General features: G+C 40.5%; 1 protein-coding gene across 9 annotated transcripts in view; it reads left to right on the top strand.

The window, feature by feature from the left end:
- LOC147026193 (flavin-containing monooxygenase 5-like) overlaps positions 1–18,576 on the top strand; it is a 148,872-nt gene that overhangs the window by 93,298 nt on the left and 36,998 nt on the right. For 7 of the 9 annotated variants that reach the window (XM_085881327.1, XM_085881331.1, XM_085881329.1 and 4 more), the window contains 2 exons: positions 6,915–7,103; positions 7,783–7,948. The exons of 1 other annotated variant lie outside the window; for it this stretch is intronic. In XM_085881327.1, coding sequence (XP_085737453.1) covers positions 6,915–7,103; positions 7,783–7,948 — 355 coding nt within the window. Of the gene's footprint in view, positions 1–1,241; positions 1,437–6,914; positions 7,104–7,782; positions 7,949–18,576 lie in introns of those variants that run through there. One more of the 9 variants, XM_085881335.1, reaches the window with a different exon arrangement.

Here is an 18,576-nt window from a genome sequence, read left to right as displayed (position 1 = left end):
CGGACAAGCGGTTCACAAGTTACGGCCATTTATTTGCCAACCAATGACACAACACGGTGCTATGACGTCACAATTCTTCGTCTTTTTTTTTTGCACGTACGGCCACGCACGTATGGCCATGCATGTACGGGCACGCACCTACGGGCATGCACTAGTCTATCTATAATTCCAGCAACCTCTGTGTGTCTGTCTGTGGTGTCTGTGACCGCTGTTTCTCGACAACCACTGGTCCAATCTAATTGACACTTGCCAGGAATATTGCTGGGGACCTGTGGATGTGCCTTTTCAAGGTTTGATATTAATCGGATAAGCGGTTCCCAAGTTACGGCCATTTATTTGCCAACCAATGACAGGACATGGTGCAATGACATCACGATTGACGTCACAATTCTTCTTTTTTTCTTTCTTCTTTTTTTGCACGTATGGGCACGCACATACGGGCACGCACACACGGGCCGCACATACGGCCACGTACGTACGGGCACGCACATACGGGCCCGCACTCGTAGGTACAATTTCAGCTTTCTTCAATTTCCAGGTCCTCTTTATCTCATTTTTCAGATCCTGGTATTTGGTCATTTTCCTAATTTCTGTATCATTTGGTCCAAAGTTTTGGAAACTGAAACCTTGATCAACAATGATGATTTTTCCTTTTTGTGTTTGAGCACCACATCTGGATGTAATCCTTTGTTTGTAATGTTCACACTTAAAGGGATCATATTTTGTCACACGTGAGCATTACTTGTTCATTTTCAAGGATTGGATTTAGTTTGTGTTTCCATGATTGTTCTGGGATTGAGATGTTGAAATGTTTTCAGATGTGCCAGTGGATTACTCTACAGATGTTGTCACGTCTTTCTGTGTCCAGCTGTTCCGACATGAGTTTTTTTACATCCCAAAGGGGGATGGCTGGTTATTTCTGTTTCTTCCCAACAAAACTTGCGTTTGTCTGATTGACTCAATCCCGCCAATTTCTTCGTGTAGTCTCCTTGGTCTTGGGCATTAATGATGACTCGTTCTCCATCCCAATTACTTTGATCTCTTCTTCACCATTCCAAAGAACCTTCGCTGTCCTGTCAAGCTCTTTTTTTTTCTTTTTCTGTTTTTAATCTTCCTGCTCCTTTGTCATTCTCCCATTTGTTGGAGGATATCTGCTGATATTTGTTTTTGTAATTTTCCATCTTTTTTTTTTCTTTGCAGTAATTGGGCTGTTTGTTTCTGTTCGTATTCCTGTGTTGTGTCCATCATTTGCACCTGTTTTCGGAAGTTTGTTGCTAAATGGATGAAGGATCCCTTTTCTTTTTTGTTATTTTCTTGTTCGTGGACAAATCTCATCCGGCAATCTGTTCACATACTCCGCTAGTCCTACACACCATGTTCTGTGCACTTGGGCACTTGGTTGAGCTCCATCTAACCACCTCCGCCTCCTTGCATCGGTAAGTACAACCTTGGTGTGCATTGGTTTTTGTGGAACATCTTGTGACTAGTTAGAAGTTTCCTTGTTTTGGTTTCAAAATTGTTGATCTCCAATTGTGGCTTGTTTATGGCGGCACAGCTATATTGGAATACCGGCACTACAAGTTGGTGTATAATGACGTTGATTTTGTTTCTTGGGGAGATGGATGAATTCAGAATTAATCTTATTCTGCATAAGTACTGAACTTGTTTGTGTGTACTTTCTACTGGGTAAAGTTGTTTGTGCACATTGGTATACCGGCATCATTGCCAATTGGCACAATCTTTTCATGCAATCATGTTGTTTTTGCAAAACCTGACCTTTGCTTCAAGTTTGAATGTATTAATTTTTAACTTTGACGTTGATAATTAATATTTACTGTTTTTATTTTTTGTAAAGCACTGAGATTTGCTTTTGAAATTAAAAGCATGATTTGAAAAATAAATCGAATTGTACTGATCAATGTTCTGGTACTTATAAAATAGAATATGAACATGTTTAATCTTCACATCAAAAGAATGCAAGCACAGCACAGCACAGGTCAGGTCAGTCTTTTGGGACTGCACTGGTAATGTAACCGAGTGCTACCTGCCGCATGGTCGGGTTGGCGGCGACTAAACAGACACCCTTCACTGGCTTTGCAAGTGGGGAGGGTGACTGAGGCACCCTGCCAGGACTAAAAAACACAACACCTGACAAAGGGTGGATGAGCTCCCTTTTCAAGACAAGAGCCGTAAAATGCAAAGATGGTGTCTCCTAACAAAAAAACACCAAATGGGGGTAGGAAAATTCATTTTTCTACCTGGCCTAGTTACCCCATCCTACACAGTGGTCCTGTGAAGAAGTTTCCTTGTTTCAGGACAAAGTGAAAGTTTTGCCAGTTTTTCCTCTTCTTCTTTTTCAATGCAGCCCTTCACATTTAGTAGCTCTCAGCCTTGTTTTGAGTGAATGTCAATTTCAAAAAGCAAAAACCTCTGTTTATTATTATTTTATTTTATGAGAGGTATCACATCACATGTGCTGGCCCCATTCTGTTCTCATCCAAAAGTGCACACATCATGTACCTGAACAGCTCCAGTTAGATTTTCACTCTCAACACCCTCATCGGGTTTGTGGGGAAAATAAGAGAGAGGGCCAAAAAGGGAACCAGAACTAAAAATAAATAAACTGTTTTAAAACGAATAAACATTTCTACTTTACATACTTGTATGGCCCCACGTGTAATGAAGTGTAATTCAAGTCTAATGACGAATATAAACAACCAAACCTGGCAGTGGCAGCACCAACTGGGCAAATACAATACGACTCATCGAAACATGCATAGCAAATTAATTAACTCGTTAACCCTTTTCGGTAATTTGTGAAGCAATATATTTGAAACTACATTTAAATGGCATCTCATTGTCATGTGTGCACTCATTCCAGTGAAGGGATCTATTCAAATTATTTTAGTTTTTCTTGTTGTGAACCATCATTACATACATTACGATGATAGTTTATGGAAAAAGAAAATCAGGTTATGAATATGTTGTATTTGCGTTCAAGATAATGATTGCTGATTATGCCAAATATATATTACATTTGGAGATGTATGTGGATATTCTTCACAGTGTCATATGATGCTATATCCTGTACGGGTCACCACTCCAACGCAGGTTATCCCAAATGGTTATTACCCCAGTACAATGGTACTCATTTCACCGACCTTGGAAGGATGACAGGCTGAGTCAACCCCACCTGGTGTTAATTCAATGGTGGATATGGGCTTCAACTCAGGACCCAAGGCCCCAAACCAGCCACCTTAAATGCAAAGCCAACACCAAACTGACCACATATTTATTATGTACATATTGGAGTGGTGAGGGTATTGGGTTGTTGCATATCTGATGTGATGTCATGAAAATGCACATTGATAATGTGAAAATTTTAAAGTAAACGCAGAAGAATACATGACCTCAATTTAAATGTGTCGCAATCACAGCTTTTATCATAATACTGTAATGCATATCGATGTAAATGGGGCATGTTGCACCGTGCAGCCAGGACACTCATTTGAGGCCAAGAGAAAATGCATTCATAGTTTGCAGTAACCCTCCAACAAACATATGATTAAGCATTTATTTATTTACAGGATCTAAGGCTTGCAGTGGAGTGCTACCACGCACATGCACACGCACACGCACATCTCACACACATGGACATACAGATAAATGCATGTGATATAACACTTGGCTGTTCGTTAAGACAAACACAGCCACTGAGCTTGGGGAAGTGCCATAACTTCCAAGGGTAATCTGGGTATCAGTGATGCCACAACAATGGCGACCACATTTCTCTACACACTCAGTGGGGGTATATACCTCCACCACACAATGCCTGATCCACGAGAACATATCGGGCCCAATATATATTTTTGAGAGATCTTGCTATATGTTGTTTTGGCCCTCTCTCTCAATGGGGAAGAATCACTTTAAAAATTCTAGCAGCCAGATCTTCACCAAAATCGAATCAATTCGTCTTTGTCACACACCCAATCTGTCCATCAAGTTTCGTCCAAATGCATCCACAACTTTTTGAGATATTCTGCTCTATATCGGTTTCTCCCTTTCTCTCAATCGTGAAGAATCACTTAAAAATTATCAGGTCCTGTCCGTCCTGATCTGGATTCAGATCTTCACCAAAATTGAATCAATTCTTTCTTGCCACATGTCCGAGTTTCGTCTGAATCCATCCACAACTTTTTGAGATATCCTGCAAACAAACAAACAGACAAAAACAGACAGGGGTGAAAACGTAACCTCCTTCACTTTCGGTGGTGGACATAATTACTTGTTTTTACCAATCCATTATAAAACTGAGTGGAGTAATGTTGATTTTGTGTGTGACAAATTAGTTTATAATCTGAGCTTTTTCTCAATATGTAGTTTGTGGTATAAAAGGTGGAGAACTCCTTTACAATGCACAAGAAAAAGAGCAATCAGAGATTGCAAACTCTCACCAGGACTTCTTTTGAGTGGTGTATTTTTATAGGTTTTCGCGTAAATCCAATATGGCTGCCAAACCATGTGATGTATGACATCAGATGTGTGATGCTTCTGTTCCTCATGGATAGGCAGGTATCTGTGTAAAGTTTCACCTTCATTTTTCAGCCGTTTCAGAGGTTTTTAAAGGTTAAAAATAAAAGTGGCTGCTGAATCACGTGACCAATGATGTCATCAAAAAAAAATTGTGGAACTTTTTATCCGTAGATGACCCTCAAAAAATTTTATATTGATCGAATGAAGCGTTCTACAGATGCAATTGTGACGTCATAACGGAGGCATCTATGACATAATAAAAATACCGCTCATTCCCCATGAGGAGTACTTGCTATGTGCCACTTGTGCACCCATTGCTTGGGGAACACTTTTGTGAAGATTCCCCTCAATTTGTCCAGCGATTTTGTCCAGAAGAAGATTTTTGAATTTTTTTTTTAATAATATGGCTGCCGAATCACGTGACTGGTGACATCATGGTTTTTTTTTTTTTCTGTGGACCATTTTATCCCCAGATGACCCTCAAAAGTTTTCATACTGATTGGATGTGGCGTTCTACATATGCAATTATGACATCATAACGAGGGCACCTGTGACATCATTAAAAAAAATCACCCTCATTTCACATCAGTATGTGCCAAGTTATATGGTTACGAATCTGGAAGCCATTTGCACACAGAGAGACAGCAGCCCCTACAGTTCAGTTATTTAGATAAGTATGTGTTTATAGTCAGGGTCCCGTCCTTCTGTCTAATGGGAATTTCGTGTGTGCGCTATGAGTTACTTTTATAGACAGGTTTTTTTTATATCTTTAAATCTTCATCCTTCATTTTCGCACCATCATCGTCCATCGCCCACGTGCAGCATGTCACGTACAGGGGTGAGGTTCCCTCCGCCCACCGTGAGCTCGTCCAATCAACGGCCGCCACGAGTCGCCCGACAACCCCTCGTCCAATCCGGAGGCGAGTACCTCAGAGCTTTTCCCTCAACCCACGGGGGAGGGGAAGGATAAGACGAGGTGGCGAGCCGTCGTCGAAAGAAGGTTCGCCCCGTCATCGAAAGAAGGTTCGCCCTTTCATCAAAAGAAGGTTTGCCCCATCGTAAAGGAAGAGGAGAAGGAGAGGAAGCTTCGTCTTGCCTGCTGGTGTCTCGTCTGGTCCGTTCCCGTGGTGGCTGGCGTCCGTGGCGTCGTCCCTGGTTCCTGGTGCTTGGTGCTGCGTTGTTGGCGGTGGGTTCGAGTCCCGCCACCGTGACCTCCACCAGGCTCTTCCGAATAAAGATCCGATGGGGTCCAGTTCTTTTTGGTGTGTGCGTGTGTGTGTGGCGCCATCCTGTAAGTAGAAACTGTCTAAGTGCCCTGTGTTCATTGTACATTACTTTTCTTCATTCAGATAACTCTGCTCTTTGTGAGTTCCCCTCCCAGATTATTGTTATAAATAAACCCCCATGTTAAATGTTCCAGTTCGTTATTCGTGTTTTCTTTAATTGGCCTAGCAAGGTGCGTATTGAGAAATAGAAAGGCTGGCTGTTTGGGCCGGTAAGTTGTCATTGGGTCCGGCGCGGCTTTGGTAACTTCCGCTCGGTTATGCCGGATCCGAGTCGGTGATAGCGACTCGGTTCGGACAAAGTCGGCCGAGGGTGTGGTTTCCCCGGTAGTTAGACGGCGTGGGTACTTAGGTAAATTGGAATTAGACAAGTGGACCCGACCTCACGCTGTCGAAATATTGTTGACCAAGGTCCTCTAAGCAACCCGTGACCTTTCGGAGTTGTCCGAGAGTCACGACCTAAATTCCGGGTGTTCGGTGGGAGACGGATCTACTGCTCCCCCTGGTGGTCGTTTATCGCCGCCGCACCCCAGCCCACAACAATATGTGCCAAGTTTCATTTTTTTCCCCTTGGTGTAGTTTCAGATAAAGGCCCAAAGATTTTACATTTTTCAAATATGGCTGCCACACCACGTGACCTGTGACGTCATAATTATAATTGAAACATTCTACATGAGTAGTCGCACCAATGGTGAAAATTTCGTCTCAATCTGCCAAGCGGTTGCAGAGAAAAACACGAAACTTCTGTGGGGACAAACAGACAGACACAAACAAACGGACCCAAATGCAATCAATACCCTCTCCGAATTCTTCGGTGAGGGTAATAAGAAACATCTTACATTTTACTCAGTTTGCCTGGAAAAAATACCATATTTTCATATTGGATAATGAAAAATTAATCACTCAAACAGTTTATATTTGGTTTGACTCGGCTGTGGTTTGAATTTCCAACTTCCCAGACTCAGAGCGGATGTTCCAACCATTACCCCACCGAGTTTGGTATTGCATAGATAAGAATGATGCAACACTCATGGTTCTTCTATTCAGTGTTTTTTTTCCTCCCAAGTTTGACCAAGTGTGGACCACTTCATTCTGCAGGAAGGAGCGGAGGAAGAAGGAGCAAGTGTGTATCGATCGTTGGTGATCAACACCTCCAAGGAGATTATGTGCTTTAGTGACTTCCCCATGCCACGGAACTTCCCCAACTTCATGCATCATTCCTTGATTTTGCAGTACTTTCGACTTTTTGTGGAGAGGTTTAATTTGATGAAACATATCCTCTTCAAGGTTTGTTGGATGTTGACAATTTTGGGCTTTGGGGGTCCAATATCGTGTTGTATCTGAAACTTCACTGCAGTTCTAATTCTGGAGCAAGCACCATTACCACTGTATTAACCATTCACTTCATTTGATCAAAGCGGAAGCAATTTGAGGCATTCATTGAGCAACCGTCAGTTTATTCTTCGACTATGACATGCATGGATCATGTGCAGTACATGTGTGACATGCTAGCACCCCAGAAACTTATGGAAAGTAATTACTCTCGGAAGTAGTGACCGGAAGTATGACCAAATGAGCAGAATGTTCCTTCCATACGCCCTTTTGATGCACACATCCATGCAACCTGCCACTTCCAGTGTAAATCTTATTTAAACTCATGTCTCGACTCAAAAACAAAAATAATTATTCTCAACCCAAGACATGCCATCAAACTTGATTAAATCAACACGACATCAAATGCCTGATTTACATTGATCACAGCAAACAATGAGAGGTCATATAAAGTGATCCCAATTTGTTCCATCACAGCAAGCAAATGTTGAAAAATAACCAAAGATAATTCATGGCATTGGCTCTTCCTATATCTCGATTTCCTTGCAAATTACTTTCACCTCCTTGTTTGTGGCAAGAAGCAGATAACACTTTGCAATTAATAAAATATTTAATTGTTTCCTTTGCAATCCAGAGAAAAGTAACAGCAGTTACAAAGCGAGTGGACTTCACAATTTCTGGTCAATGGAATGTCACTGTTGTGGATGAGAATGGGAAAGAAGAAAGTACAGTGTTTGATGCTGTCATGGTGTGTATTGGCCACCATGTGAAACAACACCTTCCTCTGGACTCATTCCCAGGTAAGTTTTATGATCTCTTTTCCTTCGAATCAGTGGAATCAGACTAATTGTTATTATTAGGGTACCCAGTCAAATGGACTGGGTAACCTATTGTTTTTCTTCTGTTTATTTCTTATTTCCTTATTCTTTTTCCGCCGGCAATTTGCGGGTTCTTTTGCTTTAAAAATCATTTTCTCAGGAACGGTAAGTCTGATCGAAACGAAATTTTCACCATAGTATGTATCTTTTTTATGGCAAACTTAATTGATAATTCTGACGTCATACTTCACGTGTTGCGGGCGCCATCTTGAAAAAACCGAGAAACTTTGGACCTCTGTATCTCTAAAACCGTGCAATGGAAATTTTTTCGCTTCATACATTTTAATGAACTTCCCATCGGGAACACGGGTGATTTTTCGTGACGTCATCAGTGAAGCGGTATCCCGGTGAAAATTCGTCAGGTAGAACGCTGCTTAGGAAAAATCTAAAATTTCTTGAGCCTCATCTACACAATTCACTGCAGAAAAAAAAATATTATGACGTCATTGGTGACTTGGTTCAGCAGCCATCTTGCTTTGAATTTTTTTTTTTAATCTTCTCCAGAATGGCAGTACAGATTGAGGCGAAACTTTACACACACATTCCCTATGACGTCATTTTTCAAGTTTGTTAATTTCTTATTGATAGGTCACATGGTTTGGCAGCCATGTTGAATTTACCTTAAAACCTTCAAACATCTTCTCCAGAATGGCTGGTCAGATCAAGGGGAAACTTCAGAAATGTATTTTCCTTGGGTAGAGGATATAAGTTTGTTTGTTCATAAATAATTGATAGGTCACATGTTTTGGCAGCCATGTTGGAAAAAAGAAAAATATTAAATAATGTTTTCTCTGGAACTACTAAACCCATTGAAGCCAAAATTTGCATCCATCATCTACCTATATGTCTACATACATCGTAAAAATTATGACATCACAAGTCACATGGTTTGGTGGCCATCTTGGAGAGAATAATGCACCTTATCTGATTAACACGAAACTACAGACACCTGTTTCCCTACATGATATGAAACAGAATATAAATTTCTGATGTCATCAGTCACATGGATAGTCAGCCATCTGGGATTGAAAATTAATAAATTTTAAAAATCTTCTTCTCCAGAGAAGCTGGACAGATTGAGGCAAAAATTCACACACACTTTCCATAAGACATCCTTTCACAAGTTTGTTAATTTCTTATTGATTGGTGACAGGGTTTGGCGGCCATATTGAATCAACCATAAAACCTTCAAACATCTTCTTCTCCAGAACGGCTGATCAGATCAAGGGTAAACTTCACACGCATATTGCTCAAGCATAAGGATGTAAGTTTGTTCATGAATAATTGATAGGTCACATGGTTTGGCAGCCATGTTGGATTTAAGAAAAATATTAAACTAGAACTGCCACTTTATAACTGCTGGCAGTGATGACCGGGTACCCAGACGTCCACCTTTGATACAACATGAGACTTTCTGTTGATGATAGTTGCAAAGTTTTGCTTCGATAGGATAAGTGGTTCCAGAGAAAACATTATTTAATAGTGATACGAATACAGCCCTGCTTCGAGACATTGCGGGACTGATGAGAAACGAACTGGGGAGCACAAAGTGTTCAATCTATTTATTACGTATGACGTCAGCTCTTTTTCCTGGAGCCATCATCGGTCTCAATTGAATTGCAATTCCTACACACTCAAATGCATGCTGGTGCAGCCAGGTGAGCCTTCTAGAAAAAAAAATCTGAAAGTTCTCAAATTCAAATAATTAAATAATTCTGGCTGCCAAACCGTGTGGCCGATCAGGTTGAAATTTTAAAACTATGTTTCAAATTTAGTCTAGATAATAATTGTTAAGTTTCACATATATGGACACAGCGGTTCCAGAGTAAATATTACTTAATATTTCCCCTTCAATCCAACATGGCTGCCAAACCGTGGGCCCTATCGAGTTGAAACTTCAACCCTTCATTCCACATGACGGTTCCATCATAACTCTGAAGTTTCACATTTATGTATGCAGTTGTTCCAGAGTAAAGATTAATTAATATTTTTCCTTCAATCCACTATGGCTGCCAAACCATGTGTCGTACATCAAAAGTGGGGGGAGGGGTGGGGGAGAACGTTTTGTTCTTCATGGAAAGGCGGTCATACTTGTGGAGTTTCGCCTCGATCTGTTCAGCCGTTTCAGAGAGAATGACTTTTAAAGTAATTAATTTTCAATCCGATATGGCTGCTGTACGATGTGACCTATTACAACATAAATTTAAATTCTCCCTCAAATGGGGAAGTGGATTCTGCTTGGTAAATTTCGTGTTAATTGGACAAGATGCGTTTTTCTATCCAAGATGCCCTCCAAACCCTGTGAATTGTGACATAAAAATTTTTTACCGTACATGCAGCAATGGGGGTAGATTATAGTTGCCAAGTTTCGCTTCTACAGGTTGTGTGGTTGCAGAGAAAACATTATTTAATATAATTATTGAATCCAACATGGCTGCCAAACCATGTGACCTAACAATTATTCATTAACAAACTTATATTCACCACCAGTTTGCAATATGTAGGTGAAGTTTCCCCTTGATCAGAGCAGCCGTTCTGGAGAAGATGTTTGAAGGTTTTATGGTTAATTCAATATGGCCACCAAACCATGTGTCCGATCAAAAAGAAATTAACAAACTTGTGAAAGGATGTCTTGGGGAAAGTGTGTGTGAATTTTTGCCTCAATCTGTCCAGCTGTTCTGGAGAAGAAGATTTAAAAATTTTATTAATTTTCAATCCAAGATGGCTGACGAGCCATGTGACCTATGACATCATAAATTTACATTCTGCCACCAATCCTGGACTGGAATAAGTGTGTGAAGTTTCGTGTTAATTGGATAAGGTGCGTTTTTCCATCCAAGATGGCCACCAAACCACGTGACTTGTGACGTCATAATTTTTACCATGGGTGCATACACGATTGTAGATGATAGTTGCAAATTTTCGCTTTGACAGATGAAGCAGTTCAAGAGAAAACATTATTTAATATTTTTCTTTAATCCAACATGGCTGCCAAACCATGTGACCTATCAATTATTCATGAAGAAACTACATTGCTTATGCTTGAGCAATATGTGTGTGAAGTTTCCCCTTGATCTGTCCAGCCGTTCTGGAGAAGAAGATTTAAAAAAAAAAAAATTCAAAACAAGATGGCTACCGAACCAAGTCATCCAGGACGTCTCAATATTTTTTCTACAGTGAATTGTTGTGTCGATGAGGCTCAAGAAATTTCAGATTTTTCCGATGTAGCGTTCTACTTGACGAATTTTCACCGGAATACCACTTCACTGATGACGTCACGAAAAATTACCCGTGTTCCCGATGGGAAGTTCATTAAAATGAATGAAGCTAAAAAAAAATTCCATTGCACGGTTTCAGAGATACAGAGGTCAAAAATTTATCGATTTTTTTTTCAAGATGGCGCCCATGCCACGTGACCTGTGACATCACATTTATCAACAAGTGGTGCCAGGCACAATAAATCCCACCCATTTCAGGAATAAAGTTATTTTGGGGATCAAATTTAAATTTGATACATCCTTAACCCCGATCTTCACAAATATGCATTTTTCACGATCGGATTGTTCGGGTTTTAAGTCACAAATAGAATAAGGTTCACTATAAGCTTAGTTTGAAGTAAATCAGATCATTTTTGACGAAGTTATGAGCGAAAAACGATTTTGATCTTTTCGTGACCTTGACCTTGCCCTTTGATCCAATTGGACCCAAAAGTTAATGGGGTCGTCGGAGGTCCATTGCCCACATGTGGATTAAATTTGATAGTGTTTGCTAAAGCAGTTTTGCCGTAAAGTTGCTAACAGACAGACAGACAAACAAATAGACAAACAAACCGGACAATTACAATATCCCGCTCCCTCCCTCTCGGATTAATAAAATAAAATAAATTAATAAATCAAATTAATGAATTTAATTAAGTTTGCTATCAAAAAAGATAATACTATGGCGAAAATTTCGTTTCCATCAGACTTACCGTTCCTGAGGAAATGATTTTTAAAGCGAAAGAACCCGCAAATTGCCGGCGGAAAAAGAATCAGGAAATAAGAAATAAGAAATAAACAGAAAAAAAACAATAGGTTACCCAGTCCATTTGACTGGGTACCCTAATAATGTTTTCTCTGGAACTGCTTCATCTATCGAAGCGAAAATTTGCAACTATCATCTACCATTGTGTATGCACGCATGGTAAAAATTATGATGTCACAAGTCGCATGGTTTGGCGGCCATCTTGGATGGAAAAACGCACCTTATCCGATTAACACAAAACTTCACACACGTGTTCCAGTACAGGATTGGATGAGAATGTAAATTTATGAAGTCATAGGTCACATGGTTCATCAGGCATCTTGGATTGAAAATCAATAAATTTTAAAATTCTTCTTCTCCAGAACGGCTGGACGGATTGAGGAAAAAATTCACACACACTTTCCACAAGACATCCTTTCACAAGTTTGTTTATTTCTTATTGATAGGTCACATGGTTTGGTGGCCATATTGAATTTACCCGAAAACCTTAAAACATCTTCTTCTCCAGAACAGCTGGACAGACTGAGGAGAAACTTTACACGCACATTCCGCATGACATCCTTCTTCAAGTTTGTTAATGAATCATTAATAGTTCACAAGGTTTGGCAGCCATGTTGGATTTAAGAAAAATATTAAATAATGTTTTCTCTGGAACTGCTTAATATATCAAAGCGAAAATTTGCAACTATCATCTAACATCATGTCTGCACACATGGAAAAATTATGACATCACACATCACATGGTTTGGCAGCCATCTTGGATAGAGCAACGTACCTTATCCGATTAACAAGAAACTTCACACACATGTTCCAGTTCACGATTGGAGGCAGAATGTAAATTTATGATGTCATCGGTCACATGTTTCGTCAGCCATCTTGGATTGAAAATTAATAAATTTTTTAAATCTACCTTCTCCAGAATGGCTGGAAAGATTGAGACAAAAATTCACACACACTTTCCCCAAGACATCCTTTCACAAGTTTGTTCATTTCTAATTGATAGGTCACATAGTTTGGTGGCCATATTGAATTAACCCTAAAACCTTCAAACGTCATCTTCTACAGAATGGCTCAACAGATCAAGGGGAAACTTCACAAAAGTATTGCTCAAGCGTAGTGAATATAAGTTTGTTCATGAATAATTGATAGGTCACATGGTTTGGCAGCCACGTTGGATTCAAGAACAATATTAAATATTGTTTTCTCTGGAACCAAATATCCTATCGATACGAATCTTTGCGACTATCATTTCAGTCTCATATTGTATCAAAGGCGGATGTCTGGGTACCCGGTCATCACTACCAGCAGTTATAAAGTGGCAGTTCTAGTTTTTATTATTTTTGATTGGTTTTTTCCCTCAATACTGGACTAATGAAATATTCCAGGAAGACCTGAAATGTCAAATGATTTTTACAAGAGCATTTTATCCTGGTTACAAGTCAGTTTTACCCCAGTTTTGGTAAGTTAAAAACTCGGTTAAAACACAGCAATGTAGGATATTCAATATTGGTTGTTCACCCCCAAAAAAGAATCAAACTATAGTGTATTGAACTGACAAAAAAAGTTGAAAATAATACTTTTAAAAAATGCATTTGGTCCAAAAATAAATAAAACTGGTTCGCTCATAGCGGTGTTACAAGTTAAGAGAATAAATAAGAGTGTGGTGTGATTCATTGATGTTACACATAAAATGGACATCATATAAAATGTAGTTCAAATAACTTCATGGTTTTGCAGAATATCATGTTATACTCATTTTTAACTCGTCCTTATCATTTTTCATCTGTATCTCATGGGGGCATTTCAATGGACTCAAGATTTAAATATGATGAAACTGCTTTTCGTGAGTTTTTGTACAACTGCCTCAAAACGTCAGGGCGAGGAACCGGCTCTGTCTCGTGTACACTTCATCAAATGCACGATGATCAGGCATTTGTGCTGCACCCCTGGGCATTCCATTGATGTGATTGTTTTAAGATAGGTGGGAGGAAAAAATTATACAATGTTGTGGAATGTGATAAAGATTGATAACAAGAGAATCATAACCTTGAGGCCAGGTGAGACCTAATTAATAATTAGCTAATGGTGCAAAGAGCGGCTTTAATGTGTGGACTTACAAATTAAACTGTTTATGCAGGGAGAAGGAGAGACAGAAATTCTGGCTGGAGACACTGTATAGGTTCGACCACATGAAGTTAGCAATGTGAGTTGCTGCTGGAAAGACAGTCTGGATCAGGCTCTGCTCTGTGTGTGGCTTCACAGTCATGTTTAGACTGTTTGAAAACGACTAATCTGTGCTCCATGCACTGGCGCTTAACCATTGACAATACCAAGCACTTCATTAAATTTGATAGGTGGAACTGTGAACTGTATTTGACACCTATTTGTCCTTTCTGCCTGCCAGCTCTAATGTAGCGACTCAACAAGTGTCATTGATGACAAGTAAATACAGTAGACGCCGCTTTATAAATCCACGGTTATAAAATCCAGGCACTTATTGTGACCAAAATGAGTTGGAACGGAATTTTACATAGAGAAATCCGCCGGATAATAAATCCAGCCGCCGTTTAATAAGTCCACCTGCTTGGCACGTGCGTGGTCTCAACCTAAGCTTGATGTAGTTTGTGCTGCTGTGGGAGTGTGTGTTTAGAGTGGAGTCCTCAGAAAAGGACATCTTCCAGAGGACTGTTGAGAAAGTGGATGGGGGGGGGGGTTCTAAATGGTCCTTTCATAGAGACATAGTGGGAGTGTGAGATTTGTCCGGATTGAAAGACATGTTCCACGTGTTGGACCAGTTTGTGATTTTATCCAGATCTGCAGTGAGCGAAGAAGCTGCTGCTTGCTGGTCTGAGGGATGACTGATGGTACGGTAGAGGGTGGAGTCATCAGCAAAGAGATACAGAGGATTTTCCAGAGAGTCGGAGAGATCATTGATGAAAACCAGAAAAAGAACAGGGCCCAGAATGCTACCTTGAGGAACTCCAGCCTGGACAGGAAGGGGGGTTAAAAGAACTCAATTTAGGGCCACACGGTGACTGCGGCAGGAGAGGAAGTCTGCGAACCATGAGTGGAGATGGCCTTGGATACCATAGCAAGAGAGTTTGGTGAGCAGGGCAGGGTGCCAGACTGTGTCAAAAGCACGTGATATGTCCAGGGATACGGCTCGGATTTCCTGTCTGGCATTGAGGACTTCCATCCATTGTTGGGAGAGTAGAAGCAGCATATCCAGGGTAGAGTGACCTGGTCTGAAACCAAATTGATGATCAGAAATCAAGCCAGTGGAGAAGAGGAAGGATTTGATGTCCGAAGCTATGATGGATTCCATAACCTTGCTGATGATTGGGAGAAGGCTGATTGGTCTGTCGTTGCAGAGATCTGTTTTTGCACCTTTTTGTGCAGGGCAGTGATGTTTGCTGATTTCCAAGCAGATGGCAGATGACCTTGAGCAAATGAGAGGGTGAATAGAACAGAGAGAGGGTGAGCAAGAGCAGAAGAGCAGGCTTTGAGGACACGTGGGCTGATGCCGTCTGGACTGGTTGCAGAATCTGAGTCAAGGTTTGAAAGCAAGCTCTCCACCTTGGCAGGAGAAAAGGACACAGAGTCCAGGTAAAGTTGGGTATGACTGGGTAAGGTGGGTAGAGAAAGTGATGGGTTTTGGACACAATATTTAGCTGTAAACACCGAGTTTAGGCATTCAGCTTTTTCACGTGCGGTATCAGCAGTGCGGCCATTTGAGGTAAGGGAGGGATGGAGGGGGAACATCAACCAGAAACAGATTTGATTAGATGCCACCGGGATTTTGAGGAGAGAGAGGTTTGAGAGTTCAGACTTGAGATGAGAAAGATGTTGTTTTCTGGCTCTCCTCAGGGTAGATACACATTTGTTCCGAGCTTTATGGAAGGAACTGAGATTGCCCTCATTTGGGTTTGCTTTCCATGAGGCAAAGGTAAACTTCTCTTTACACCAACCTCTCACAGGTTCACATAGTATCACAGAACAATCCCATGCCTTCCAGCAAATGTGATTCAAGTCTATACTGGAAGTTTCATCTGAAAAATTCCAGCACCTTCACGAATCTCATCAGGCAGGTTACAATACAATACTGCCATCTACAGTCAAACTTCGCTCATTACATCAAGCAGTTGATATTACAATTTACCGATCCGTGCTAAACAAAACTTTAACATGTAACCATCCATTTTACTCGTTTATTTTAAGCATTTACTGATGCTTCCTCACAAGTACCACAACATCTATCTTTTAACTGATACACACACACAATTCCGATGAAACTTGACCACAACCTTCATCACCTGTGATGTACTAAAAAGTTTGTTCACGACATTTGAAAAATTGGTCAATGGAATTTTTTTGGGTGGGGGGTTGGGGGGGTGCCACCCAAAATATGCATTTGCTTTCTTCTCTGAAACCACACACACAATTTCGATGAACTTTGATCACAAACTTTATCACCCATGATGTTCCAAAATTTGTTCACGGCATTAGGAAAAAAAAATCCATCGGTATTTACTTTCTTCTCCGTTACATATTTTGTGGGTCATCCATGCCTACCAGTGGTTCCATGGTTATCTTATCCAGCCACTACCAGGTGAGTGCCCAGGGGTATTGCCCCTATGTTTTTCTTTTATTGTGTTGAAGTCTCCATTTGGTGAAATACTCTTCTAAAACCTTAAAGTTGATAGAAAGAACTGTGCTCACATCATCATGATTGCAAGATTGGTCAAAAAAAGTGACATCATCAGCATAAGCCAACTTTCGTGAAGTAGTCACAGGTAGGTCACTTGTATACTGTGTATGTTGAACAGCATCTGGGCTAACACTGATCATTGTGGGAGACCATCGTTCAGGGTTCTTGGTGCACTGTCATATCCCCAAGTTGGACTCTCAGGCAATGTTTGTTTTGCAAAAAATGCGAGTACTCAAATGGTTGCATGGCAGGGAAGGAGCCTTGCTGTCTTATGAAGGAGCCCATATCTCCAAACTGTGTCATGGGTTGCTGACAGATCTATCAAGGTAACACCACTCTTGAAAGAGCATTGGTATCCAGCCTCAATGTACATTGTTAAAACCAGGACCTGATCCACAGAGCTTCTCCCTGGTCTGAATCCTGCTTGTTCCACTGAGAGGGAATGCTCAACGAAGGATGAGATAGGGCTGAGCAGAAGATGGTCAAATGACGACTTTTATGATGTGGAGAATAATGATATTGGTCATTAGCTTGAAGGTTTATCAAGCTTGAAGGCTTGAGTATGGTGATAACCTTCGCTTCTCTCCACATTGAAGAAATGATGCCAGACTTGTAGATAACAGCAGAGAACGAAGCACAGCAAGCTTTACCTTTAGGCCTGATATTCTTTAGGAATTCTGGGTATATATCAACTTGGCCAAATCCTTTCCCAGACTTTGTTGATTTGAGTGCCTCTTCTGCTTTATGAAGGGTGTATAGGGATGCTAATCTAGAGGTAGGAGGTGGTGTGGTCATTGTCGCAGAAAATTTCTTACACACACCTTGGTCCTACATTTCTTGGATGTGATGCCTTTCAAATCTGTATGAGCTTTGATGCAACAGCATTCTCAGTGACTTGTGGTGGGTAACATTGGAGTGGGCTGGTAGCACCAAGGTGCTGGGTCAGTGCAGGCCCACTATTATGATGAAAGAGTATCTTGGATGGCCAAGCATTCTTTGAAATTCTGCATTGGCAAAATTGAGCAATGACAAAAATTGTGCTTTTTTTTCAGACCGCCATTTCATATTGACCTTTAACTCAGAGGGGTATGATCTAAATGAACCGTAAATGCGCTGTGCTCTCAGCTATCGAGAGAGGGCAATTTCGTTCTGATTGGACAAATTTTAGTTGAGTTATGGTGAAAATGTTAAAATTTCTTTATTGGCCATGACCTTAAAATTAGATCAAGGTCAAAAATTAGATCAAGGTCAAAAAACCCTGCATACATTTCACATTATTGGTGAAAATTTTCATTCTGAAAGTCCAGCCAGCTCCAAGATACAGCTCGGAAATTGGGAGTGCAGGAAGAAGAAAAACAAATTTCTGAATGGTGGTTTTGTACTCCTCGAGGTCTAAAAAAAAAAAACACTGTGGTACCATTAAAAATAGGGGTAATACCCCTGGGCATTCACCTGGTAGAATAATTATACTGATGAGGAAGTCAATCTGGGAAGGAATCAGCAAAATGTTCCAATGAACCAATGTTATGGTAATATTGTCCACATGGATTTGTGATCTGACCAACAACATTCAATGATGCCACATTCAGTATGCTGGTTGTTAGAGAACACCAAATTGAGTGTGGTATTGTGTTCAGTGGTCTGTAGACTCGTTAAATGATGTACATTGAAGGTTTCCGTGGTGTGAGCAAGGAAAGGTGTATGCTGGACAGCATCCTAATAGAAGACTCCAATGAGAACAAGTGTGTTCAACGATTCAAGTTTTTGCCAATTTACGAAGAGCAGGTCAGTACACAGAAACTAGACATTTAGGAGCCAT

Source organism: Eptatretus burgeri, chromosome 5 (genome assembly GCF_056783735.1).
Source record: "Eptatretus burgeri isolate ZD-2024b chromosome 5, Ebu_testis_v1, whole genome shotgun sequence".
NCBI lineage: Eukaryota > Metazoa > Chordata > Myxini > Myxiniformes > Myxinidae > Eptatretus > Eptatretus burgeri.
This window is presented reverse-complemented; position numbering and strand designations above follow the sequence as displayed.